This window comes from Hyperolius riggenbachi, chromosome 8 (genome assembly GCF_040937935.1).
Source record: "Hyperolius riggenbachi isolate aHypRig1 chromosome 8, aHypRig1.pri, whole genome shotgun sequence".
Classification (NCBI taxonomy): domain Eukaryota; kingdom Metazoa; phylum Chordata; class Amphibia; order Anura; family Hyperoliidae; genus Hyperolius; species Hyperolius riggenbachi.
The window spans coordinates 216,828,705-216,855,780 of record NC_090653.1 but is presented as its reverse complement, the minus strand read 5'-3'; the positions used below and the strand labels follow the sequence as shown (position 1 = coordinate 216,855,780).

At 44.1% G+C, this 27,076-nt stretch overlaps 1 protein-coding gene across 2 annotated transcripts in view; it reads right to left on the bottom strand.

The window, feature by feature from the left end:
* Positions 1 to 554: 554 nt before the first annotated feature.
* Positions 555 to 27,076, bottom strand: part of LOC137528451 (keratin, type I cytoskeletal 18-B-like) — a 98,921-nt gene continuing 72,399 nt past the window's right edge. For both annotated transcript variants that reach the window (XM_068249745.1, XM_068249746.1), the window contains exons 7-9: positions 25,044 to 25,261; positions 5,934 to 5,959; positions 555 to 1,798 (exon numbers count right to left, since the gene is read on the bottom strand). In XM_068249745.1, coding sequence (XP_068105846.1) covers positions 1,680 to 1,798; positions 5,934 to 5,959; positions 25,044 to 25,261 — 363 coding nt within the window. In that variant the 3' untranslated portion in view covers positions 555 to 1,679. The remainder of the gene's footprint in view (positions 1,799 to 5,933; positions 5,960 to 25,043; positions 25,262 to 27,076) is intronic.

Below are 27,076 nucleotides of genomic sequence, written 5' to 3'. Positions count from 1 at the left end.
TAGAATCATGTCCTGTCCCTTTAGCAAAAGTAAATTAAATCTTAGTTGTATGCTGTTCCAACCTACAACTGCTTCACTGTGATTATTTAAGTACCTCTGATACCTCTGTAAGCTATTTTATCTACAAAAGCCCTGCCACAGCCAATACAGTACAATTGCAGTGCACATCTATGCAGGTGACAACACTATTTCCTGTGTCACTCGCCTGCTCATTGAATTGTGAGGTAGAAAATAATACAAGGAAAACTGGAGCAGAACTGGTGAGTGGAGCAGATGTCCAGATCAAGGATGGTGTTGCTCTTGTCGAGTAGCTATATACTCGTAGTTACTTGGAATTAAAATTTAAATTAGCCAGCGCTGCCCGTGTGAGAGACAAGTTAACTGACCAATGCCATTGCTGTTAGACAATGGACTCCACAACGCGTTCCACGTAACATTCCATGTCGCTCCTATGCTTCCTTCTTCCGGGTTGATGGAGGAAGCATTGGAGTGACGTGGAACGCGACCTGGGACACGAATGTAGCGCATCATCTAACAGCAGCAGCATGGTTCAGTTAACCTCCCCCCCGCCCCCCTCCCCACCAGCGGGCAAAGCTGGCTAATTTAAATTTTGAATCCGAGTAGTTATATAAGAGCAACCCTAATCAAGGCTTCTGAATGATCACTCTGCTGAGCTGCTCCCCTGCTGCACTTGTTTTGTAGCAAACTTGCTGGAATTCTGCTTGCACTGATTTTTTGATAAATCAACAAAAACTGCCTCTGATAAATTTGCATCAATTGGTCATGCTGAGCAACAGCACCATATTTGTACCTGTTATAGCAACAGATTTGCTTTGGTTTTGGGGTTTATTTTGTACAGATTTTAATAAATATTTTTCATTGCAAATAAAACTGGTGCAAAACAGACACAAAAGTAGAGCAATCAGTCAGAGTACTCAATCAAAAAGTCTTAATTTAGACCATTTTTGGTTTAGTGTTGCTCTAATTTTCCTTTCAACTGATGCAGAAATGGAGCATATGTCCAGACCAAGGATTCTGATTGGTCGTTCAGAGAAACATGTTACACTTCTGCAGCTGTTTTGCACCAGAACTGCTCCAGTACTTCTTGCACCGGATTACATAAATCTGCCCCACCAATTCTAATCACTTTACACAACGCCTCCATTTTAGTACCTGTAATATTCTAATTTTGATCACACCAGTTTTGATAAATCTGACCCCATGTCCAAATGAGCAGAAGGTGACACATCTACAAGGCTGATTGAGGGCATAGCAGTAGCACCACTCTAGGAATGCACTGTAGCAGGCAAATGTAAATGAAAGAATGGGTGAACTGAAGGCAAATCCTTTGGCAGGTAAACTGTTCTGTTCATTTAGTTGTTTTGCTAGAGATCCATTTTAGAGTTCGGATAGAATGTTTTTGTCATAGTGAAATAACAAGTTCTTAGTCTTGACACTTTGATACGGTAAGCTCACATACATATAACGGAATAAGCAGTGTCATCACTTATAGCAATGCATGGTCATTTGGTACCCCAGCTTATGATTTGACATGATATTCAGTGAACAGATTTGGGCAGCCTTTGTATCCTAAATTCTACATTCTCTGGTTTGCTGACATGGCACAGAAGATGTAGACCACTCAGGTACAGTTATCAGGCAGGAGGAGACTGGCTTGGCTACTTTCTTTTCTCCGCATGCTCAAATTCTTCCACTTCACTTGATTCACCAACGATTTTCCCATCCACCAGTGTCTGCGTGACAATTTTTACAATCTTTTTGGTTCGAATGTCGGGTTCTGTGAAAGAAACGATTTGTCAACGGCTGATTATGTAGCGCTGCACAATAGGTTTGTCCTTTATATATATATATTATCAATATTAATTATTATTTACACAGAATTCTGAAGTTAGAAGAATGTGCAAAAGATATGTTTCTTCGTTTGGGCAAGAGTGTGATGTTATGTTTCCATCTCGAAGAGTCAAAAACTTAAATACCAATCCTATGATGGTCTGTAGCACTCACAAGATGGACAGTGTATTTGTTAAAGGGTTCCAAAAACAAAAAAAGAGAGGCTGTAATGTAAGGCTTTCTGTTAATGCTATATGATCAAAATCACAAATCCGGATTATTAAATTCAACACAAAATTTACCCTATTAGGAAAGCTGCTAAATATAAAACATCACTTTTATTGAATATTTTAAAACAACCTACCGTATATTTGTCTAAAGATTGATTGTGACCATATCAAGAGCAGGGTCAATTTTGTAAGGTAGGTGCCCTCTTTCATATGTAGTAAATGATTAGGGACCTACAGCCCTGTACCTTTGATTGATGCCTTAGTAGGGAGGGCATGCACTGTGGTTGGATGGTTGGCGCGCGGCTCCGCCCCTCCCTGTGCACTCCAGAGTTGTTTACATCTAGCTGACGGCAGAGTATGAGCGGCTGTGTATATTGGCCGCGGCATCTTTTGGGTGGCCGGTGATTGGATGTCGTGTACTGGTGTCCGCCTCTACCCGTGGCTTGCGTACGATTGGCATTGGTGGGTGTGAGAAGAGTGTACAGGCGGACCAATCACGGCATGCTAATGATTTCCTATGGAGCATGAACACGATTTACCGCTCTGGACTTAGAGGAAAGATTTCTTCAGCATCCTTTGTTTAATAATAGGAGAACGAGGCGGTGAGGTTTCTGAAACCCTATTGGGCATTTTTAGTCCTATTTGACAAGGCATGGATTAATATAGAAAAACCAATGAGGTGATGATAAAATTATTGACAATATGGAAAACTTACCAATGGGAAATGAGCATATGGGTGGGTTTATGGCTAATGTGCCCCACCCTTTCCCACAGAGTATATAAGGAAGTCAGTGGAACGGTTTCATTTGACTGCTATTAGAGCATGAGAGCATGTCGCTCTGATTGATTGTATTTAAAATGTAACTTTGAATGCTGTGTTTGCACTATGTATTTGCACCCTTAAAGAGACTTGGTAACAAAAATTGCATCCTGTTTTTTATCATCCTACAAGTTCCAAAAGCTATTCTAATGTGTTCTGGCTTACTGCAGCACGTTCTACTATCACCATCTCTGTAATAAATCAACTTATCTCTCTCTTGTCAGACTTGTCAGCCTGTGTCTGGAAGGCTGCCAAGTTCTTCAGTGTTGTGCTTCTGTGATGCATCTCCCCCCTCCAGGCCCCTCTCTGCACACTGCCTGTGTATTATTTAGATTAGGACAGCTTCTCTCTTCTCTCTTATCTTTTACAAGCTGGATAAATCCTCCTCTGAGCTGGCTGGGCTTTCACATACTGAGGAATTACAGACAAGGGCAAAGCTGTCTGCACTCTGCAGGAAGAAACAGCCTGACACTTCAGTGGAAGATAGCTGCAGGGGGAAAGAAACACACAAATGATCTCTTGAGATTCAAAAGGAAGGGTGTATACAGCCTGCTTGTGTATGAATGTATTTTCTATGTGTGGACATACTGTACATCAACCTACTTCCTGTTTTGGTGGCCATTTTGTTTGTTTATAAACAAACTTTTTAAAACAGTTTTTAACCACTTTTAATGCGGCGGGGAGCGGCGAAATTGTGACAGAGGGTAATAGGAGATGTCCCCTAACGCACTGGTATGTTTACTTTTGTGCGATTTTAACAATACAGAGTCTCTTTAACACTGCACAATTTTTCCTCTGATGAAGCCTCCAATTAGGGGGTAAAACATGTTAGGTTGGTGGGGATTTATATGTAAATAATAGCATTTTTATTCAAGGATACAGAGCTGCAGGTCCCTAATAATTTGCTGCATATGAAAGAGGGCACCTACCTTACCCTGCCCTTGATATGGTCCCAATCAATCTTTAGACAAATATGGGTTGTTTTAAAATATTCAATAAAAGTGATGTTTATTTTTTATATTTAACAGCTTTACTAATAGGGTACAATGTGTTGAATGTTACAGGATCAGCAGGTGTCAGCGGCAGTAACTCACCCATAAATGATTAGAGGTCTGAAACTCCACTACCTCCATTGGCAAAAAGCCATGGTGCTTTTTTTCTAAACTCTCCCGAAGCTGTAGCCAGCCACACTAGTGTCATCCTAGCTCACCCCCAGCTTGGCAGCTGTGGCCCAATAGGTGACTGTCGAGCCGGGGATGGGCCATGGCAATGCAGATGGGGTAGCCAAAGCTTCAGAAGTAGTCAGTTAAAAATGGCTATTGTGATCTTGCTGATGGATGGAGGCTGAGGGGCAGAGGTGGCTGCACAGATTTCATGCTGAAATCTGTTGGAAGTCTTTTTGCACTAGATTGGCAGCAATAGATTCCTCTCTGATCAGATTTGATCTTACCAGGTGTCTCAGTGTCTGGCTTGAGCACGTAGCTTTGCCCCCTAGCACAAGATGTCATAGGTGCTTCTCTAGCCCTAATCAGAGAAGCACCTGAGACCTCCTTTGCCAATGGGCTGGGCTGCAGGCGTAAGGCAGACATCGGGACACGCCTGACATGGGCACACGTGGCAAATACGGTATCCTGCCTATGGTTCTGCACAGACCTGATTGTTACACCAGGAAGAGGACATCCCTGCCACTGAGCCCTGTCGCCGGCTGTAGAGGGACACCTGCCTGATAGCTGATAGACCCGTACGGGATGATCAGCATCTAAGGCAGGGGTGTCAAACTCAAATACAAAGTGGGCCAAAATTGCACACTGGGACCAAGTCGAGGGCCAACCTCAATGTCTACTGGCCACCATCCTCCATTATAAAGTTCCCAGGTGTCTAATGGCCCCCCTCCAGGCCCCTATACAGTTCCCTGGTGTCTAGAGGCCCCCACCCTCCCCTATACAGTTCCTTAGTGTTTAGTGCATTCCCCCCACCTCCCCATATGACTCCACTGCTATTCTAGGGCTTCACCTAAAATATAGGTTCCCTGGTGATTTAGAGTGGGACAAACATAATGCAAAGTGGGGTAACCACTTGAGGGCCAAATTGAATGGCTCTGAGGGCCATATTTGGCCCATGGGCCGGAATTTGACATGTATGATCTAAGGAGAGATTATTCCACGTCCGGCTGAGTGTGCTCTCCCCCTCTCCTATCCCTACAGATTAGCTAGACCACTACACAGTGGAACCCATAGAGCTGCACCAACTCTACCTGCTGCCCACCCTACAGAACCTTTTGTAGCCACATAGCAACCCAAATCACTCCTCCTGTATACGGAGGAGTCACCTGTCCTACTGCACTTTATTTAAACACAATTGAAAAGTGCTTCAAATGCAATTTTGCATTGCCTCTGTGCCTGTATACTTTGTAGTGGAGTGCAATTCCTTCCAAAATGCTGCAGGACCCACGATTGTGATTATGCCCTAATCGCAATCGCCCCTGTAGGTCTCACGCCATAAACTTTCATACACTTTTTGTAATCACCAGTGATTGACAGCAATCCAAAAACACTGCCATACAGGTGAAACTCGAAAAATAAACTTAAAAAGGTGAAATTAATATGGGAAATAGGAACCCTTTTCAGGTGTTTTGGATTAATTGGCTGATTAGAGTCTGACACTTTGAGCCTAGAATATTGAACATTTTCACAATAGTCTAATGGTCTGAGATTTTTATTTTGGGGTTTTCATAAGCTGTAAGTCATAATCATCAAAATGTATAACACTAAAAGGCCAGAAATATCTTGCTTTGCATGTGATGAGTCTACTTCATGTATTAGTGTCACCTTTTAAGTTGAATTACTGAAATAAATGGATCTTTGCTGGATATTCAGATTTTTCGAGTTTCACCTGTATATAAGCAGAAGGACCCATTTCAGAATTTTGTTTAATCCTGTGCTCTTCTGGCTTGTGATTTTGTGTTTTACTCATATACCCCTGGTGGTGTGTGCATGTAAATGTAGAATTTATCAGGTACGTATCTCACTTACGTTTTGGTTGTGGGATGATGATCTCACTAGAAAGAAAACAGATGGAGTGTCAAACAATTTTAGTGTCAAACAATTTTTATTGAAAGAAAGGCATATAACAAACAGGGTAATTGTCAGATGTACTCAATAAAATTTTACCTTCATTTAACCACTTCAGGACCATAGGCTTACACCCCCCGTAGTGACCAGGCTGTTTTTTTACAATTCAGGCCAATGCAGCTTTAAGGGCTTGCTGCAGGGCCATACAACTCAGCATACAAGTGATTCCCTCCCCGCCCCCTTTTCTGCCAACCAACAGAGCTTTCTGTTGGTGGGCTCTGATCTCTCCTGCAATGTTTATTTGTTTATTTATTTATTTTTGTAAATAAAATTCCCTATTGCTTATTTATTTTTTTCCCTTGTTCTCCCTCCTACCCCCCCCCTCCCCCCCAGCCAGCCAATGTCAGCGATCGGATGCCATAAGCATCAGCCTATGGGAGCCGATCACTCCTGAGCCTCTCTAGGGGACAGCCGAGTGACATGGCTCTCCCCAGTACAGCGCTGCAGTAAATCGCAGCGCTGTGCAATCGCCGCTGGGAGACTAATGATGATGGAGTGGAGCTCCTTCATGTCAAACCCCGCCCCAGGACTTAACGCCAGTTGGCATTATGCGGTCTTGGGGCTGCCACCCTCCCAACGCCGATCGCCGTAAGGTGGTCGGGAGGGGGTTAAAGTTTGTATAAATTTCCAAAAGTCTGTAAATTATTATATCACAACACAAATATCTTAATAAAAGTTATCTTGTGCATATATAAATAACTGACATAACAACTATAACAATTCAGCATCCTCCCCCTCCTCTTCCCTGAGGTTGATTGCCTTGCATCAGCTTAACCAGTGATGCCTATCTGGATGGATATATCCGTCCAGCAGAAGCCGCGTAGCGGCAATCTGGATGGATATATCTGTCCAGCAATGTTGCGGCGTGTGCGCGCTCATTCCCAAAGGGGATATGCTCGGTCCCGGCTGCTATTACAGGTAATGGTTTGGGGAAGGGGAACGAGAGTTCCCCCAAAGCCAACCGATTCCCTGTGAATGAATCAACATGCCTCGAATCACATGGCATGTTGATTCATAAAACCAAAAGTAAAAAAATGTACAAAAAAAATAGAAGATTGTACACTTCCTGGTAACTTCCAGGAGAGTGTACTGCGCCATCCAGTGGCCAAAAAGTAATATTAAAGTTTGAAAAATAAAAATAAATACTTTTATTACAGTTAAAATGTATTAAAACACTATTAAATCCCCCCTACCTCGTAGCAGCAAAACAAACACAAGCAAAAAAATAAATAAATAAAAATGACAGTTTAACCTGTTCTGTACCAGCTGTCTCTGGCCCCCTTAAGCACCAGAGACTGCTGGGTACAGCAAAGCGGCGCTTACCGACAAATCTACGCACAGTCCCGCCGCTCTCACCGGTCACACTGCTTGCCTATTGCCGCAGGTTTCTCTCTCTGCAGTCTCTATGACACCAGAGCGCTGTGCACCGATCAGGAGCCTCTTTTATAGGTTCCTGACCCTGTCAATCAATGTAAGCCAATGGGATTGGCTTACAGTGATGACACAGTCAGGAGTCAATTAAAACAGCTCCTGACCGGCTCACAGAGCTCTGCCATCATAGAGACGGCAGGGAGAGTGTATTGCGGTGGGGAGAGAACGGCGCGATCGGCAGGAGTGGCGGGACTGCACGTCGATGATTGTTGAAATCTATATCCTGTCAGATCCGCGCTGCCACATGCAGGACGTAGATTTCAACTGTGACGGTCTGGTAACAGTTAAAAAAATACATAAGTAGTTACCTTAGGGACAGAACTTTAATATGTATTTTGTGAGGGTATATTACTGTTATTTTTTTGCCTATTTGGCTTGTAATAAGTGATGGACTCAAAACTGAAAAAATTCTGCTTTATTTCTAAATAAAATATTGGCACCATACATTGTATAAGGGAAATATTTTATACGTTGCAATGACCAAGACAAATGGGCAAATACAGTAAACTGTAACCCACCTTTGTGAGTATAAATACTCTTATACTACAATCAAACATCTAATACTCCAACATTACTGCACCATTTGGCTCCTGGTCTCTCCTTGTCATACAGGTAACCATGGTATCCCCACAATGACCACCTTTTCTATTTAGGTGTGATAAGTAGTGATAAAGTTATTGGTGAATGAATGGGTGGAGCACTGACAGAGGAAAATTGCTTCCGTCCTTAAGGTGAAAACACATGCGGGCTGAAGGCTTAAAACATTAATGTCTATGTTCGTATTGTGACAAGAGGGTCACCCCCTAACACTCATTACAGATACCATTGTCTTAGCTGAAAAGTATTAGGAATCTTTTGTTTAGTCCGTGGTTCCAAAATACCTATGAAACTCACATATTTCAAATAACTTTTTAGTTCTTTTCTCTACCTGTAATGATGTTTCTATCCAGTCCATCAAGAACACATTGTGCAGTTTTTTACGGAATTGAGACAATCTAGGTGAAGCCGATGCAACCCAATCTTGCAAGATAGTTTTCTTGCCTCCGCGGAAGTAATGACAGCCAGTTACACCAGGAAGAGGACATCCCTGCCACTGAGCCCTGTCGCCGGCTGTAGAGGGACACCTGCCTGATAGCTGATAGACCCGTACGGGATGATCAGCATCTAAGGCAGGGGTGTCAAACTCAAATACAAAGTGGGCCAAAATTGCACACTGGGACCAAGTCGAGGGCCAACCTCAATGTCTACTGGCCACCATCCTCCATTATAAAGTTCCCAGGTGTCTAATGGCCCCCCTCCAGGCCCCTATACAGTTCCCTGGTGTCTAGAGGCCCCCACCCTCCCCTATACAGTTCCTTAGTGTTTAGTGCATTCCCCCCACCTCCCCATATGACTCCACTGCTATTCTAGGGCTTCACCTAAAATATAGGTTCCCTGGTGATTTAGAGTGGGACAAACATAATGCAAAGTGGGGTAACCACTTGAGGGCCAAATTGAATGGCTCTGAGGGCCATATTTGGCCCATGGGCCGGAATTTGACATGTATGATCTAAGGAGAGATTATTCCACGTCCGGCTGAGTGTGCTCTCCCCCTCTCCTATCCCTACAGATTAGCTAGACCACTACACAGTGGAACCCATAGAGCTGCACCAACTCTACCTGCTGCCCACCCTACAGAACCTTTTGTAGCCACATAGCAACCCAAATCACTCTCCTGTATACGGAGGAGTCACCTGTCCTACTGCACTTTATTTAAACACAATTGAAAAGTGCTTCAAATGCAATTTTGCATTGCCTCTGTGCCTGTATACTTTGTAGTGGAGTGCAATTCCTTCCAAAATGCTGCAGGACCCACGATTGTGATTATGCCCTAATCGCAATCGCCCCTGTAGGTCTCACGCCATAAACTTTCATACACTTTTTGTAATCACCAGTGATTGACAGCAATCCAAAAACACTGCCATACAGGTGAAACTCGAAAAATAAACTTAAAAAGGTGAAATTAATATGGGAAATAGGAACCCTTTTCAGGTGTTTTGGATTAATTGGCTGATTAGAGTCTGACACTTTGAGCCTAGAATATTGAACATTTTCACAATAGTCTAATGGTCTGAGATTTTTATTTTGGGGTTTTCATAAGCTGTAAGTCATAATCATCAAAATGTATAACACTAAAAGGCCAGAAATATCTTGCTTTGCATGTGATGAGTCTACTTCATGTATTAGTGTCACCTTTTAAGTTGAATTACTGAAATAAATGGATCTTTGCTGGATATTCAGATTTTTCGAGTTTCACCTGTATATAAGCAGAAGGACCCATTTCAGAATTTTGTTTAATCCTGTGCTCTTCTGGCTTGTGATTTTGTGTTTTACTCTCTATTATTCGCCCAATCTGGGGTATAGGGTATATAGTTTAATAAATGTTCAATGGTGAAGTGTGCCACTCTACGCCAAAGAGATTTTATTGCTTGGCACCGTCAAAAACATGTGCTAAGTCTGCCTGTTCACTACCACATTTGGGACACATATGAGTCTCAGATATCTTCATCTTATAAGCTTGTTTAGGGGATATATATGAATAATGAAATTGTTTAAAAACCATCTCTCTATAGCTAGAGACAAAGGTAAAAGCTTCCATGTGTAAGTTCAGTAATGCTTGTTCATCAAGATGTGGAAAGTGTGACTTCTACTTAGTAACATTATCACCAGTCTTCCCAAAGTACTCTATTGATATACGCCCTCATTTGATTATTTGCCAAGACATGTGATGTCACAAATGGGTATTTTGATAGTAACTGCTCCTGGGATAAAATAGTGTGTAATGATATATCTACACAATTTCTAAGGTATTTAACCACTTGAGGACTACAGTGTTAAACCCCCCTAAAGACCAGGCCATTTTTCAATAAATTGGCCACTGCAGCTTTAAGGGCTCGCTGCAGGGCCGCATATGTCAGCACACAAGTGATCCCCCCTCCCCCTTTTTTCCCCAATGTTTATTTATTTTTTTGTGAATATTTATATCTATTTTTTTACTAATACATTTCCTATTTTCCTATTTTTTTTCCTTCTAGTCCCTCCCTCCCCCCGTCAGTTTATGACAGCCGATCACGCCTGAGCCACTGGAGGGGGCAGCCGTGTCACATGGCTGTCCATAGTTCAGCGCTGCCTTAGATTGCAGCGCTGTACGGTGTTATTAAACGGCCGTTTCACCGTCTAACAGTCTCCTAGCGGCAATCGCTGAAGGCGGCACGGAGCTCTGCCTACCAAGCGGAGATACGGCAATCTCCTGCAAAACAGGCCCCAAGGACCTTACGCCAATCGACGTTAGGCGGTCCTGGGGCTGCTGCCGCGGTCACGCCCATGTCGCGGTCGGCAACAGGTTCAGGTTCAAATCAAACCATTCATCAAAGATTCTAGTGGGACACAGAGGAAGAAACTCCATATTATCTTTTAAAGGGACTCCGAGCAGTGCAGAAACTATGGAAAGATGCATAGCATTTTAAAGCTCTCTTTCTCCTCTTTCCAATGATATATAAACCGCCGCCCTGCGCCTTTTAGTTTTCGCTATTTTCACGATTGAAATTGCCGCGGCCACGATTTCAATAGCGAAAATAGAGAAAACGAAAAGGCGTAGGGCGATGATTTAGGTGTTGCCAGAAAGAGGAGAAAGAGAGCTTTAAAATGATATCCATCTTTCCATAGTTACTTGTATTACACAGGACGACACTTTCCCCAGTGTCAGCAGCTCCATTCAGCAGAATAGAGCTGCTGGCTTTAGGAAAAAGTCGCCCTGTGTAATACAATGTAACTATGGAAAGATGGATATCATTTTAAAGCTCTCTTTCTCCTCTTTCTGGTGACATCTAAATCGTCGCCCTACGCCTTTTAGTTTTCTCTATTTTCGCGATTGAAATCGCGGCCGCGGCAATTTCAATCGCGAACATATCGAAAACTAAAAGGCATAGGGTGGCGGTTTATATATCATTGGAAAGAGGAGAAAGAGACCTTTAAAATGATATGCATCTTTCCATAGTTTCTGCACTGCTCGGAGTCCCTTTAAAGCAAACCTGAAGTGAAACTAAACATATGATATCATGAATTGTATGTGAAGTACAGCTAAGAAATAGAACATTAGTAGCAAAGAAGAGAGTCTCATGTTGTTTTCCAGTACAAAAAGAGCTTAAAAACTTCAGTTGTTATCTATGCAAAAGGGTTTCTCTGAGCTCTCGATCCACTGGGGTAAAATACAGTTTTGTTTTCTGAATCACTCAAACAGCCAAGAAACAGCGAGAGACATCTTGAGATAAGGTTTGAGGAGGAAAGTTCAACGGGTCATTATTTCAGCTTTGTTTTATAGTTTAACCACTTGAGGACCCACCCTTTACCCCCCCTTAAGGACCAGCGCTGTTTGAAGGGATCTGTGCTGGGTGGGCTCTACAGCCCCCAGCACAGATCAGGGTGCAGGCAGAGCGATCAGATCGCCCCCCTTTTTTCCCCCCTATGGGGATGATGTGCAGGGGGGGTCTGATCGCTCCTGCGTGCAGGCTAGTTGCGGGGGGGGGCACCTCAAAGCCCCCCTCCGCGGCGACATTCACCCCCCTCCCTCTCCTACCTCTCCCTCCCGGTGATCCGGGCTGCACAGGACGCTATCCGTCCTGTGCAGCCAGTGACAGGACGTCCCCTGTCACATGGAGGCGATCCCCGGCCGCTGATTGGCCGGGGATCGCCGATCTGCCTTACGGCGCTGCTGCGCAGCAGCGCCGTACAATGTAAACAAAGCTGATTATTTCCGCTTGTGTTTACATTTAGCCTGCGAGCCGCCATCGGCGGCCCGCAGGCTATTCACGGAGCCCCCCGCCGTGATTTGACAGGAAGCAGCCGCTCGCGCGAGCGGCTGCTTCCTAATTAATCAGCCTGCAGCTGGCGACGCAGTACTGCGTCGCTGGTCCTGCAGCTGCCACTTTGCCGACGCACGGTATAAGCGCGCGGTCGGCAAGTGGTTAAAAGACAGCGTGTGCTTTTAAAACTGCAACTGTGACAAAATGATGCAATGTTATTAAAAAAGCTACGGGCAGCATGGTGGCATGGTGGTTAGTGCTCTCGCCTTGCAAGCGCTGGGTCCCCGGTTCGAATCCCAGCCAGGTCAACATCTGCAAGGAGTTTGTATGTTCTCCACGTGTCTGTGTGGGTTTCCTCCGGGCACTCCGGTTTCCTCCAACATCCCCAAAACATACAGATAAGTTAATTGGCTTCCCCCCAAAAAATTGGCCCTAGACCATACATGCACTACACGATACATACATATGAGTATGGTAGGGACTAGATTGTGAGCCCCTCTGAGGGACAGTTAGTGACAAGACAATATACTCTGTACAGCGCTGCGTAAAATGTTGGAGCTATATAAATACTTAAATAAATAAAATAGATAAAATATGAGACTTTTCTTTGCTACTAACATTCTATTCCTTATCTGCACTACACATACAATTCATGATATCATTCATTTTTTTTCGCTTCAGGTTTGAGGTTGTCCCTTATCTCCTCAAGAAGGCATTCTTTATGAGTATGTACAGCAGTGTAGCAACTAAACTTATACCCAGATATAGATTTTGATCTAATTCTGTAGATGTATAAATACTGGTATTGTCTGGCATTGTGTAACCAGACTTTTATAATCTGCATAAACACATCTTGATTATAATTCTCATTAATTGGAAAATGTGTCTGCCATATTACTATTGCGCTGCTGTAATGTAGATCTCCCTATTCACACACCAGGGGCGTTGCTAGGATCCTAAGAGATCCACTGCAGCTAATTTGCTATCAGTACAGGCACAGAGTAACAGCTTATAATGTACATACTGGGGGTAGCAGAGATCAGTACACGCTGCAGCTGGTTTACTATCAGAACAGGCACAGAGTAACAGCTTATACTGTACATACTGGAGGCAGCAGAGATCCGCGCATGCTGCAGCTAGTTTACTATCAGTACAGGCACAGGGTAACATCTTATACTGTTCATACTGGAGGTAGCAGAGATCAGCTGGCAGGCACAGTCACAATGCTGTTTAGGTACCGCTGTGTTTTATTCTGTCCTACTTGGAAGGTCTTTGGATCTCCTTGAACACAACACCATTCTATCATGTGTATCTTCCTTGTACTGTAGCCCCTCTCTTTCATGAACAGCACATTTGGACATTAGTTTGCATGGGTGTAGCAATCACCCCTGTGACCTCTGCCATTGCAGGGGGGCCCAGAGGCTTTGGGGCCCCTCCTCTTCCTTCTCCCCGACCGCAAGTGAAGCCAATTAGCAAAAAAACTCCCTGTTTGCCCACAAAAACCGTGTGCAGGAAAATGTGTGAATTGTTTTCCTGCTTCCAAGCACCAGGGCCGGCCCGCTCATGAGGCGGGGTGAAACATTTGCCTCAGGCGGCAAACTTCAAAGGGCGGCACCCGCCGAGCCGGAGGGGTAGCGGGCAGGTCGGGGGTATTGTGCCTAGCGGTGGGGAGGGGGGTCGGACCCCCCCCTCCCTCGCCTGGGTCCCCCGATCTGCGCTCCCCTCCAGCCTGTAATTAGTAAGCTGCTGCCAGAAGAGGCACGGGCGGGGAGGACTCACCTTTTCCGCGTTCCAGCGAGCGCTCCACTGACGTCACTTCCTGCATCGCCGCCCACTGTATTGTAAGTGGACGGCGATGCAGGAGGTGACGTCAATGGAGCGCACGATGGAACGCGGAAAAGGTGAGTCCTCCCCGCCCGTGCCTCTTACGATCTGGCAGCAGCTTACTAATTACAGGCTGGAGGGGAGCGCAGATCGGGGGACCCAGGCGAGGGAGGGGGGAGTCCGACCCCCCTCCCCACCGCTAGGCACAATACCCCCGACCTGCCCGCTACCCCTCCGGCTCGGCGGCCGCCCCCCCCCCCCCCCCGGACGGGGGGGGGGGGGGGCGGCAGCAGCAGCTCTGCCAAATTTGCCTCAGGCGGCAAAAAGTGACGGGCCGGCCCTGCCAAGCACTGATTCACAGCAGAAAACTCTCTGCTGCCATTCGCCGACTCGCGATCACGTGACCCAAAATGGGGTCCCTTTTTCGTGTGTTTTCCCCCCATTTTCAGCCTACCTTTTTCTTTTTATATGTAGCTACGCCTCTTTCATGAGAAAACACAGGGACACTGGGATCCCAATATGGTGTAGTATGTATTGGAATGGAGAGGAAGTATAAAGGTAAGTATAGTAATACTCACACACCAGGGTTACCACATAGGCAACCATTGTAATGGCAAGTGGGGAGAACAAGCCTGTCCCCACTCAGGATTAACCTCCCTGGCGGTCTATTAAAACCGCCAGGGGGCAGGACAGCACTTTAATAATTTTTTTTTAATCATGTAGCTAGCCTAGCCCACCCCCTCCGATCACCTCCAGGCGATCAGCGCAAACAGGAAATCCTGTTCAGAACGGGATTTCCTGTTTGGCTTCCCCGTCGCCATGGCGATGATCGTCATCGACGTCGTGACGTCATCAGGAGTCCCGATCCACCCCTCAGCGCTACCTGGTGCTGATAGGCCAGGCTGCGCAAGGGATCTGGGGGGGGGCGCGACAGGTAGCGGCGAATCGGCGCGGAGGTGATCGGGAAGTACACACAGCTAGCAAAGTGCTAGCTGCGTGTACCAAAAAAAAAAAATTATACAAATCGGCCCAGCAGGGTCTGAGAAATCCTCCTGCGCGGCATAGCCCGACCTGAGGTCGGGCTTACCGCCAGGGAGGTTAAGAAGTCTCTCTCTGTAGAAAGGAAGAAACGTAAGGATTTCTGCCCTTAAACTAAGGGTGGACTGGTAACGTATAAAGGTGAACAGAGGCGCCAAAAGGATAAAAGATAATAAAACGTTTAAAACATGGAAGTGGCGGAGGTGGAATCTTACCCATTCCAAAGGACACGACAAAAGGAATGGGTTAACAAAAGTTTTATTCACGGGGTCACGCCCATGAAACCTGTTGCAAAAATTGTGGAGTGTATGAATACAACTTTTGATACACGTTAACACGTTCCTTTTGTCGTGTCCTTTAGAGTGGGCAAGAGTCCACCTCCGCCACTTCCATGTTTTAAACGTTTTATTATCTTTTATCCTTTTGGCGCTTCTGTTCACCTTTATACCCCTCTTTCATGTTCAGGTGCCCCATTGGTCTGCAGCCACCCAAGGCTTTGTGGCCTTTACAGAAATCTGGTCCCGAGCAGACTGCAGAGAGTGGCTTTGAGCTTTCTCCCATGCCTTAATCTTCTTCCAGACTGTTTAAAGGGACTCCGAGCAGTGCAGAAACTATGGAACGATGCACATCATTTTAAAGCTCTCTTTCTCCTCTTTCCAATGATATATAAACCACCACCCTACGCCTTTTAGTTTTCGCTATTTTCGCGATTGAAATTGCCGCGGCCGCAATTTCGATCGCGAAAATAGAGAAAACTAAAAGGCGTAGGGCAACGATTTAGGTGTCGTCAGAAAGAGGAGAAAGAGAGCTTTAAAATGATATCCATCAAGCCATAGTTATATTGTATTACACAGGGCGACTTTTTGTCAAAGTCAGCAGCTGCATTCAGCAGAATGGAGCTGCTGACACTGGGGAAAGTGTCGTCCTGTGTAATACAATATAACTATGGCTTGATGGATATCATTTTAAAGCTCTCTTTATCCTCTTTCTGACGACACCTAAATCGTTGCCCTACGCCTTTTAGTTTTCTTTATTTTCGCGATCGAAATCGCGGCTGCGGCAATTTCAATCGCGAAAATAGCGAAAACTAAAAGACGTAGGGTGGTGGTTTATATATCATTGGAAAGAGGAGAAAGAGAGCTTTAAAATGATATGCATCTTTCCATAGTTTCTGCACTGCTCGGAGTCCCTTTAACAGAAAAGCGCCATAATTACAGAATGTTGAAGATGGCCAGGTTTCTGAAAGTGATGATAAGCATAAACAGCGTCACTTTTAAGCTGCTTTCACAGTGGGACGTTAAAGTCCCAGGTTACAGCAGCCTGTAGGGGAGGGGAGAGTCCGCTATTGTGTCTAGCCACATGGCTAATTAATATTCACTGCACTGTAGTATTGTCCAGATCATGAACGATTCCGATCTTTGATCCGGATCTTTTTTGTGAGTCGAATCATCCGGATCATCACAATTAATTATTTGGTTAACAGTGGATGTCTGGAAGAAACAGAAACTGCAGCTTCTGTGCACAAGCACAATCTTCCTGATGCATCTCTCCCTTCCCCATTAGCACCCTCAATGTGCCCTCATTCTCCTGCACCTCTCACTCTGCAGCACCCCTGCTTCCTGCTTCCCTAGTAAAATGATTCAAAGATTCGGGTCAAAGATCCGGACCTTTTCAATGATCCGATTCGAATCATCCGAATCATTGAAAAGATCCGGACTTCCCAGTATAGAAAGAAAACGGCGCACCAAGAGCCGCATAACGCGGCTCAATCTGACGTCCAACTTCAACACCACCATGCGTTGCGTTAGGGGCACGTTATGCGACCTTAACATCCCCTAAAACGCAACGTCTTGGTGTGAAAGAGGTCTTATACAGATCACCTTTTGTTGTTACTTAACCATTTCAGCCCACGGGTATTTTTCACCTTATGAATCCGAGCATTTTTCACCTCCCATTCATTTGCCAAATAACTTTATCACTAATTACCACAATGAATTGATCTATGTTGTGTTTTTTCTGCCACCAATTAGGCTTTCTTTGGGTGGTACATTTTGCTAAGAATTATTTTTTTCTAAATGCATTTTCACAGGAATAAAAAAAATTGAAATTAATTGAATAAAACAGTTTTCGGCATTATAGCTTTAAAATAATACATACTACCATAATTAAAACCTATGTATTTTATTTGCCCATTTGTCCCGGTTACTACATCATTAAATTATGTCCCTATCACAATGTATGGCGCCAATTTTTTATTTGGAAATAAAGGTGCATTTTTTCATTATTGCGTCTATCACTATTTACAAGCTCATAATTTAAAAAATGTTCGTAATATACCATCTTCACATGCATATTAAAAAAGTTCAGCCCGTTAGGTAACTATCTATGTTTTGTTTTTGTTTTGTATTGTAATCTTTTTTTTCATTAAAAATTTTATTTGGGTAATTTTTGGTGTAGTAGGTAAACAGTTAATTTTAAATGTAATAATGTGTGTTTATTTCATTACAAAATGTATGTAGATGTAGTTTTACTATTGGCCACAAGATGGCCACAGTCAAAAACATTTTTTTCAGTCCTGGAAGCAAACACTTTCGTTGCCATTAAGCATAAGGCGGATGGAAACTTTTTTTTTATCAGAAAGACGGCGTTTTTTGATAAGAAGCCGTCGGTCTTTCTACCGGGGACTTAGATCAATGAATGGGAACTTATTCATTTATCTCCGGGCTAATGGGGGACAACACGTGGGCGTGCGGGCAGCGCTACAGCAGCCGCCTGGAGGTGACAATCAAGTCCAGGTGGCATAAATAGTTAATGGCATTTTAGTGACAAATAAGCCACCACTTTTCTTCAGATCACCGCTTGCACACATTCCCAAAGCTAGTCAGCGGGTTGGCCACACACCAGATGAATAAAAGATGGATCCGCAGACCAGACCGGAGTGAGGTATAAAAGGCTTGAAATATTTTATTTGAAAAAATCCACAAACAGTGCAATAAAATCACAGGATCAACTGACGCGTATCGGGCTTGCAATCTGCCCTTAATCGTAGTTAAAAATGAACCTGAACAGGGAGGAATTTATGTGAGACCAGGGAGGTGAAACTCCACCCCCGGAAGCACACAGATTACTCCTTAAGGGGACATACATCCTCTAATAACGCCATACAAGAATATAGCTATAATAACATGGAAATAACAAAAAAAGATGTATAAAAAGTTACCACTGAGTTTAACACTATCAATGTACAAGCAAGAAGGAAAGATACAATGAGAATAATAGACATAACTTGATTGGTGCTGGAATAAATACACCCCTACTCTCAATATGTGTAAACCAAGCTTAGGTCCCACTTTTTGTTTAGACCCTGCGGTATGCGGGTAGCCAATCTGTGAATCCAAAAGGCTTCACGTTTCAACAACAGTCTTTGAATGTCGCACCCTCTAATTGGACGAACCACCCGCTCCACCCCCTGAAACCTGAAAGAAGATAAATCCCCCCTATGTACAGTTTCAAAATGTTTTGAAACAGCGGACTTACGAAAAGTGTTCCAATTGGTTTCACATAAGTGTTCCGCTATGCGTGCTCTTAAATGGCGAGTAATGCACCCCACATATTGGATACAACATGAGATGCAGGATATGACATAAATTGTGTTTTTAGTATCACAGTTTACATATTGTTTGATAGGGAAATTCTTATTATGAAAATGGAGTTACTCCTCCTGTGACACTGACAGTAATTACATGTAGAAAAACCACAGGGGTATGAACCCACTGTGGACAACCATGTCGGAGTGCGAGAGGCAGAAGGAGACCGAAAAAGACTGGGTGAAAGAATGAACCCTAAAGTTCGGGCCCTTCTGGCAGAAAAACAACATCCTCTGTCCAAAATTGTCTTAAGTTTTGTGTCCGGATGTAGCACTGGAATATACTTCCTAACAATACTAGTAATCTTATTGAACTCCAAGCTATAGCCAGTAACAAAAGTAACCTGGTCATGTTCGGTTTCACTATAAGCTCTACCTTTCAACAAATCCGAACGTGGTCTTCTGGTGCCTTTCTGGCGTCCTACAGACAACTGTTTATGGGTGTAACCCCTTTGTTTGAGTCTAGACTCTACCAAATCGCACTCCTGCTCAAGATCCCTTGGGTTCGAGCAGTTGCGAACAGCCCTAGTGAATTCTCCTGTGGGAATAGCATTTATTGTATGTCTGGGGTGACACGAACTAGCAAGCAGAATGGCATTGCCTGCTGTGGATTTTCAAAAGGTGCGTGTGGAAACTGACTGTGATAATGGATCCCCCGTGAGATCCAAGTAATCTATTTTAACCGGGTCCGTACTCATGGTAAATTTGCGTGAGTGCGAGAGGCATAAGGAGACCAAAAAAGACTGGGTGAAAGAATGGACCCTAAAGTTCGGGCCCTTCTGGCAGAAAAAACGACATCCTCTGTCCAAAATTGTCTTAAGTTTTGTGTCCGGATGTAGCACTGGAATATACTTCCTAACAATACTAGTAATCTTATTAAACTCCAGGCTATAGCCAGTAACAAAAGTAATTTGTTATGGCGTGGCTGGCCTGATCTTGCACCGACTGGTATGATGCCTGGGGGTTTAGAGCGTTTGTGAACTTTCCTTACTGCTTGGCCACACACTGCTGTGTTTTCTAGCAAGAAGTAACGGAAACAGTAAATTCGGGCGCCTGAGGCTAGTGGACAAATCGGGCGCCGCCATTTACTCCTATAATAAATATCGTTTAATGGGCGCCCGATAGGAAAAAAGGGCGCCGGTGAAAAATAACGTTTTAAAAGCGGCGCCCGGAGACTTAATGTTTTATTACTGCTTCTCATGATTACACATTATTTAATGATTTATACATTTTTAAATATTATTTTTAAACGAAAAACAGTACAATATTTTTTTTCAAACATTATTTTTAAACGAAAAACAGTACATTTTTTTTTTTTACATTATTTTTAAACGAAAAAACCAACAGGGGGGTCTTAGGTTTAGGCACCAACAGGGGGGTCTTAGGTTTAGGCACCAACAGGGGGGGTCTTAGGTTTAGGCACCAACAGGGGGTCTTAGGTTTAGGCACCAAAAGGGGGGTCTTAGGTTTAGGCACCAACAGGGGCGTCTTAGGTTTAGGCACCAACAGGGGGGTCTTAGGTTTAGGCACCAACAGGGGGGTCTTAGGTTTAGGCACCAACAGAGGGGTCTTAGGTTTAGGCACCAACAGGGGGGTCTTAGGTTTAGGCACTAACAGGGGGGTCTAGGGGTTAGGGGTAGGTACAGGGAGGGTTACTTAGGCACCAACAGGGGGGGTCTTAGGTTTAGGCATCAACAGGGGGGTCTAGGGGTTAGGGGTAGGTACAGGGAGGGTTACTTAGTAATTTTTTTTTTTTAACGTTATTATACGTTTCAGTATTTAAACGAAAGATTAACGTTTTTACAATTGCCGATTTAATGCACATTATTTAATGATTTATAACTTTAAAAAACATTAATTTTAAACGAAATACAGTACAATACATTTTTAAACGTTATCCATGCTTATCGTTAAAAACCCGGCGCCCTTTTTTCCCAGCGCCCCTTTTTAACGTACGCAGAAGTAACACTTGTGCCCGGGGATCCATCATACAGTAAAATCTGATCACCCTTTTATTAATCTGACATGTATAAAAGTGGCAATATGATTTTAGAATGCTGAGAACCAAAAAAATAAATAAAAAATGATGAGGTCTTCTTGAGTTTCTGATTTTTATAAATTGGCCACTGAGTTCTCTACCTTTGTTTCAGAGCTGAACCCATACCACTAACATAACACTTATGAGATTCGTTGTCTGGCTGCCATACAGTCACACCTACAATTCAATGAATCACCACGACAACCAGAAAACAACTTGCATTATTTAGAACAAAGACAGTAACGGTATCTTTCATAATCACTCATTGTGGCTTTGATTTAAGTGTAGGCTTATATGATGAGGCATTTCAAATTGCATTAATATTATACTTAGTACATCAACCCAAGGAAGACAGTCTGATATCATTTATGACTCTATAACTAATGAGTTTTTTGTTTTGATAAATTAAGTCTAGGGGACTGATTACTCAGTACACATTATAAAAACAGGTCAATTTCTTCGTCATCAATGGATGTATTGAAGCAGAACATTTTTTCAAAGTGAACGAGTAATCTATACTTACCTTAATCTGTTGTGATATTTATCTCCCGCCCTTTTTCTCTGCATTAGTGTGAATGTACTGACACAGAGAATAGCAGTTTGGCCTCAGATTGTGGCCCATACACTTATGTTAATGCATATGAAGGTGAAAACTAGTATTTTCTTTATCTGGCGTTTGTGAAGCTGGCTGTTTCTTGTGTCTTCTAGAGAGTCATTGGGCTATGAGAGCATTGCTGCCAGGGAATGCTCAGTTTTTATTGACATTAAGAAAAAATCCCTTCCTAAACCAAGCTTACCCCCAACATTAACCCCTTTCTAAAGCCTAACACTAACTTTACTTCATAATATTAACTCTTTCCTGAGGCTGGACCTTAACTTCCCCACTAATGTTTTCCATTTCCTGGGCCTGGCCTTAAAGAGAACCCAAGGCAGCATTCTTAAATTTAAGCCACGACCCAGGAATTACTTGTTGGGTCACGGCTTAGTTTACAATTGGAGGAAGCTAGCGGAGGCAGGAAGTGGTGGGGGAGCCTGTAATGGAGTGACAATCTGCAGGTAAATGAAAAGGCTGGGCGACAAGCAGATTGTTGCTAGCCTGACGGTATTTTACTGGGAAGACAGCAGAGCAGGGGAAGGGGGGGGGGGGGGGGGGCGGGGAGGCTGACTGCGCCAGCACAAGGGCACAGAGAAATGTGATTATGCACAGAACATGCCTCTGTGTCCTATTAAGACTGAAAAAATGCCGCCTCGGGTTCTCTTCAAACAGTTCCTGAAGCCTGACCTTATGTCCCCAAAGCTCCCTCTGCCCCCCCATTGTTAACCACTTCCTGCAACCTAAATCTAACCCCATGAAAGTTACCCGTTTACTGATGCCTAACTGTACCCCCCTTTCTAATGTCTAACCTACACATTACCTTCTTCCTGATGTCTAACCTTGACCTTCTAACATCTCAGGCTAACCTCCCCTTCCTGGATCCTAAAACTAGCCTTCCTAAATGACCTCCCAGGCTAATCATTTCTCACCTTTCCTTCCCCCCACCAGAATTCAGCCACTGGAGGAACATTTTCATAATTTCCACCTCACCTATAAAGTAGGTGACAGTAGGTACCTAACCTTGTCTCTGGTGACTGAAATTAAAGAGCCTATAAGCACTCTTTTTTCATGCAGGAGGGCAATGAAGAGTGGGTTCTAAAATATATTTAAAGACTACCTAAGCTTAAATTGACGGGCTCTGTAATAAAGAGGATGGGGGGTTTTTTTATTCACTGTTTACAGCACCAACATCTTCTGTAGCAATGTACAATAACATAATGGAAAGCATAGATACAGTGGCGGTTCAACATACTTTACAATCAGGGCAACTAGTGATACAAGTACATATTCACCTGTCCTAACATCTTCAGGCCATAGGTGATGCTCTGCCCCCTCCGCTGTGCAGCTGTGGCCATGTTTCCGAAGACTGAAAAAAATCTTTGGAAACCTCTGCCTGCATCGCTGTGGCCTAACCCCCCGGGGGAGGGGGGGGGGCAGTTATTTATTCCATGGGGCCTGCAGGCCATAGCTGTGGTGCCACATGCCGGGGCACCTTATGTTGCTGCTCTGCCTCCCCCTTTGTTCACCTGTAGGTTATCAGCCACCACAATAGCAGTAACAACCACTGACTAGCAGATGCCACTATGCCAGCAGCAGGAACAGCCACTGACTATGACTAGCAGCTGTCACTATGCCAGCAGCAGTAAAAGCCTCTGACTAGCAGCTGCCACTATGTCAGCAGCAGGAACAGCCACTGACTAGCAGCTGTCACTATGCCAGCAGCAGTAACAGCCTCTGACTAGCAGCTGCCACTATGTCAGCAGCATTAACAGCCACTGACTAGCAGATGCCACTATGCCAGCAGCAGTAACAGCCTCTGACTAGCAGCTGCCACTATGTCAGCAGCATTAACAGCCACTGACTAGCAGTTGCCACTATGCCAGCAGCAGTAACAACCACTGACTAGCAGCTGTCACTATGCCAGCAGCAGGAACAGCCACTGACTAGCAGCTGTCACTATGCCAGCAGCAGGAACAGCCACTGACTAGCAGCTGCCACTGTGCCAGCAGCAGGAACAGCCACTGACTAGCAGCTGCCACTGTGCCAGCAGCAGGAACAGCCACTGACTAGCAGCTGCCACTGTGCCAGCAGCAGGAACAGCCACTGACTAGCAGATGCCACTATGCCAGCAGCAGTAACAGCCACTGACAAGCAGCTGTCACTATGCCAGAAGCAGGAACAGCCACTGACTAGCAGCTGCCACTGTGCCAGCAGCAGGAACAGCCACTGACTAGCAGCTGCCACTGTGCCAGCAGCAGGAACAGCCACTGACTAGCAGCTGCCACTATGCCAGCAGCAGGAACAGCCACTGACTAGCAGCTGCCACTGTGCCAGCAGCAGTAACAGCCACTGATTAGCAGCTGCCACTATGCCAGCAGCAGTAACAGCCACTGATTAGCAGCTGCTACTATGCCAGCAGCAGTAACAGCCACTGATTAGCAGCTACCACTATGCCAGCAGCAGGAACAGCCACTGACTAGCAGCTGCCACTATGCCAGCAGCAGTAACAGCCACTGACTAGCAGCTGCCACTGTGCCAGCAGCAGTAACAGCCACTGATTAGCAGCTGCCACTATGCCAGCAGCAGTAACAGCCACTGATTTGCAGCTGCTACTATGCCAGCAGCAGTAACAGCCACTGATTAGCAGCTACCACTATGCCAGCATCAGTAACAGCCACTGATTTGCAGCTGCTACTATGCCAGCAGCAGTAACAGCCACTGACTAGCAGCTGCTACTGTGCTAGCTGCACACGGTATATGTGTTATTTAAAATATTTTGGCAGAATATCACAGGCATAGTGTACCTAAATGCAATCAGCAAATATTGTGTTTAATTTTGTTAGTTTGGCACCCTAGCACACTCAAGAGCGGCGATATGGCCCTTGGCCTAAAGAGAGACCCCAGTAATTAGGCAAAAAATGTAATTTTGAATAAAAAAAAAAAAACCACAACATTTTTATATGTATGTGAGTGCATGCTGATATCTTTAGATTGTAAGCTTGTAAGGGCAGGGCTCTCTCACGCTCTCAGCCTTTTGTGCCTTGGAATTCATTATACATTTTATTCATCATGTTATTTCTGTATTTTGTATCCATTCTGTATTTTACCAAGTGTGTATTTTGTATGTTAGTGTATACCATTGTCTGTATTATGATGTACCCCATGTTTATTTCTTACTTTGTACAGCGTCACAGAATATGTTGGCGCTTTATAAATCAAAAATAATAATATTAAAGCTCCATTATGGGCAGGGACTGATGGGGGCGGTTTCCTGCTATCTCTTTTAAGTACAGTAATAATATGTGACTTGCCAACATTATTTCCTGTTAATTAAGCTGTTCTGCTAGCACTTTAGCTGTGAAATGTGTTGACAATGTGAGATGAGTATGAGAAGTTTGTGTTGAACATGTCACGTACACGCATGAATATTAACCTAAATCTCCCACACACCAAGGACAGCTCAGGAATTCAAGGCCTGTGTTTATAAAGAGGGGGCTACATATCACACTGGCCTGTGACATTCTCAAGGCACAGCAGTTAATCACTCAGTTGTGAAATAACTGCATTCCATTGGCGCTTGTGTAGAGGACAAACTTACTGTGGCTCTCCCTCCAGTAGACGTCTATACTCTGCAATTTCAGCCTCCAGAGTCTCTTTAATCTTCCACAGTGCTTCATATTCCAGCTTGTTGTTCTGTACAGCGCGCAGCACCTCAGACAGTTCCTGCTCTACTAAGCCTATATTGCCCTGTATTTTTTCCAGTTCTTTCTTGTACCGGAGTTCTGTTTCTTCAAGGTCTCTCCTCAGGGCATTAATCTGTAAAACACAAAAAGTTAAACTTTTTATTACAGTTTATTTTTATTTAGTGACTTTTTTCTACTCTTTGTTTATAATTGACCTTTTCTCATTATTATGCTATGTGTTTTCTGTGCTTGAAACAGGCTTGCACTCCCTTTCGCTGTAATAACTACAAAAAGTTAAGCTTCACTTACCTGGGGCTTCCTCCAGCCCTTAGAAGTATTTCTGACCCATGCCACTTTTAGGAGTGGGCAGGGCGGAGCTCCCCCCAGGCGCATCGGGGGGGGGGGGGGAGGAGGGGCTGAGGGGGTGGTTGGGGGCGGGGGTCACATACAGAAGAAAGGTTTCTAAATAAAAGGCTGCCAGGTTGTTTCCACATCATCCAGCATCTGATTAAATATATTTATATGTAAGCTTATTCTTTAAGTCCACCTCCTCAACCCTGGAGGAGGTCACAGTTATGTATAATTGCACAGTCAATAACCCTAATTACTGTATTTTTTTTGACTTAATTACTGTATTTTTTGGACTATAAGATGCACCTAGGTTTAGAGGACAAAAGCCAGAGGAAAAAAATATATACTAAACCTGGTGGATCCATGGTGAAGGGGCATCTTGTGGATTATGCCCCCTTTGTTCCTCATGCCCCCTTGTACCACTTGTGTCTCCCTGTGTCCTTCTTTGTCCCCCTTGTGCCCTTCTGTGCCCACCATGTGTCCCTGTCTTTCTTGTGTCCTACTCTATGCCCTTTCATGTCCCCCTTGTGTCCACCTCTATGCCCCGTTGTGTCCTCCGTTTGTCCACCTGTGTCCTACTCTGCATGGGCACAGTACAGGAAGCCCCTGACATTTCAGTGGGTTAAAGGTTTGTATTGGCAGGCATTCACAAGTCCAGAACTCCCTGCATTTGGACTATAAGACGCAGTGACTTTTTCCCCAGTTTTGGGAAGTGAGTCTTATAATCCAAAAAATACAGTAACTTGTGAGATCCAAGCCTTCTGGTAGTACTGAGGTATTCAAGTGAACAAGATATGTAGCAAAGCAGTTTCCTAGCGACCAGGAATTAGTTATTACTTACTGTCATCCAAATTTGCACCTCCTTTCAATTGTGTTAGCTGCCTTTAGCACCATTGTGCTCACTTCACAGTCCATTCATGCATGCCCTGTACGCAACAGTGCATACTGCCATCTGCAGAATTTCCCAAATAGCTGACAGTTCTACAGTGCGGTGAGTGGGCACCACATTGAACCTTTGTACTGTATATGATGAGCTAAATATATTCTAATACATTACTTTTTTCTAGGAAGTACAGTTAAAGGGGCACTATGGTTAAATAACTGGTTATAATGTCATTTAATATAAAATATGTGCAAGTGTGGCAATGTTTAACACATATATTGTAGCAGAAAAAAAGTCTATTTCAATATTACATTACCCTTAGTTAGAGATGAGTGGCGTCAGCAGAGGAAATTATCTGACGCCAAATCAGCACATACCATTGTGCAGTAGGAGGCAGCTTATCAGCTGTTTGAGCTGCTGTTAATCCCTCCTTTGATGTTTCAAGAGAGGATTCCTCCAACTCCTGTAACGGCTCACCCGAGCAGTTTACTCATCTCAGCCGCCTTGTGTCTCAGGACATTGACAAACCACTAAACAGTTCACAGATAACTGCTGTTTAACTGAATCAGCTTCTACAAAATGTGTTTGCAAATCTTAGCTTTTCCCTCTTGGGTGGAACTCATGAGAATATTTGCAGAATATGCTAACATGTAAATGCTGGCTTTATTAGCTTCAGGTTGTCCATTGATAGCAGTATAGTCTATGAAGCACTCA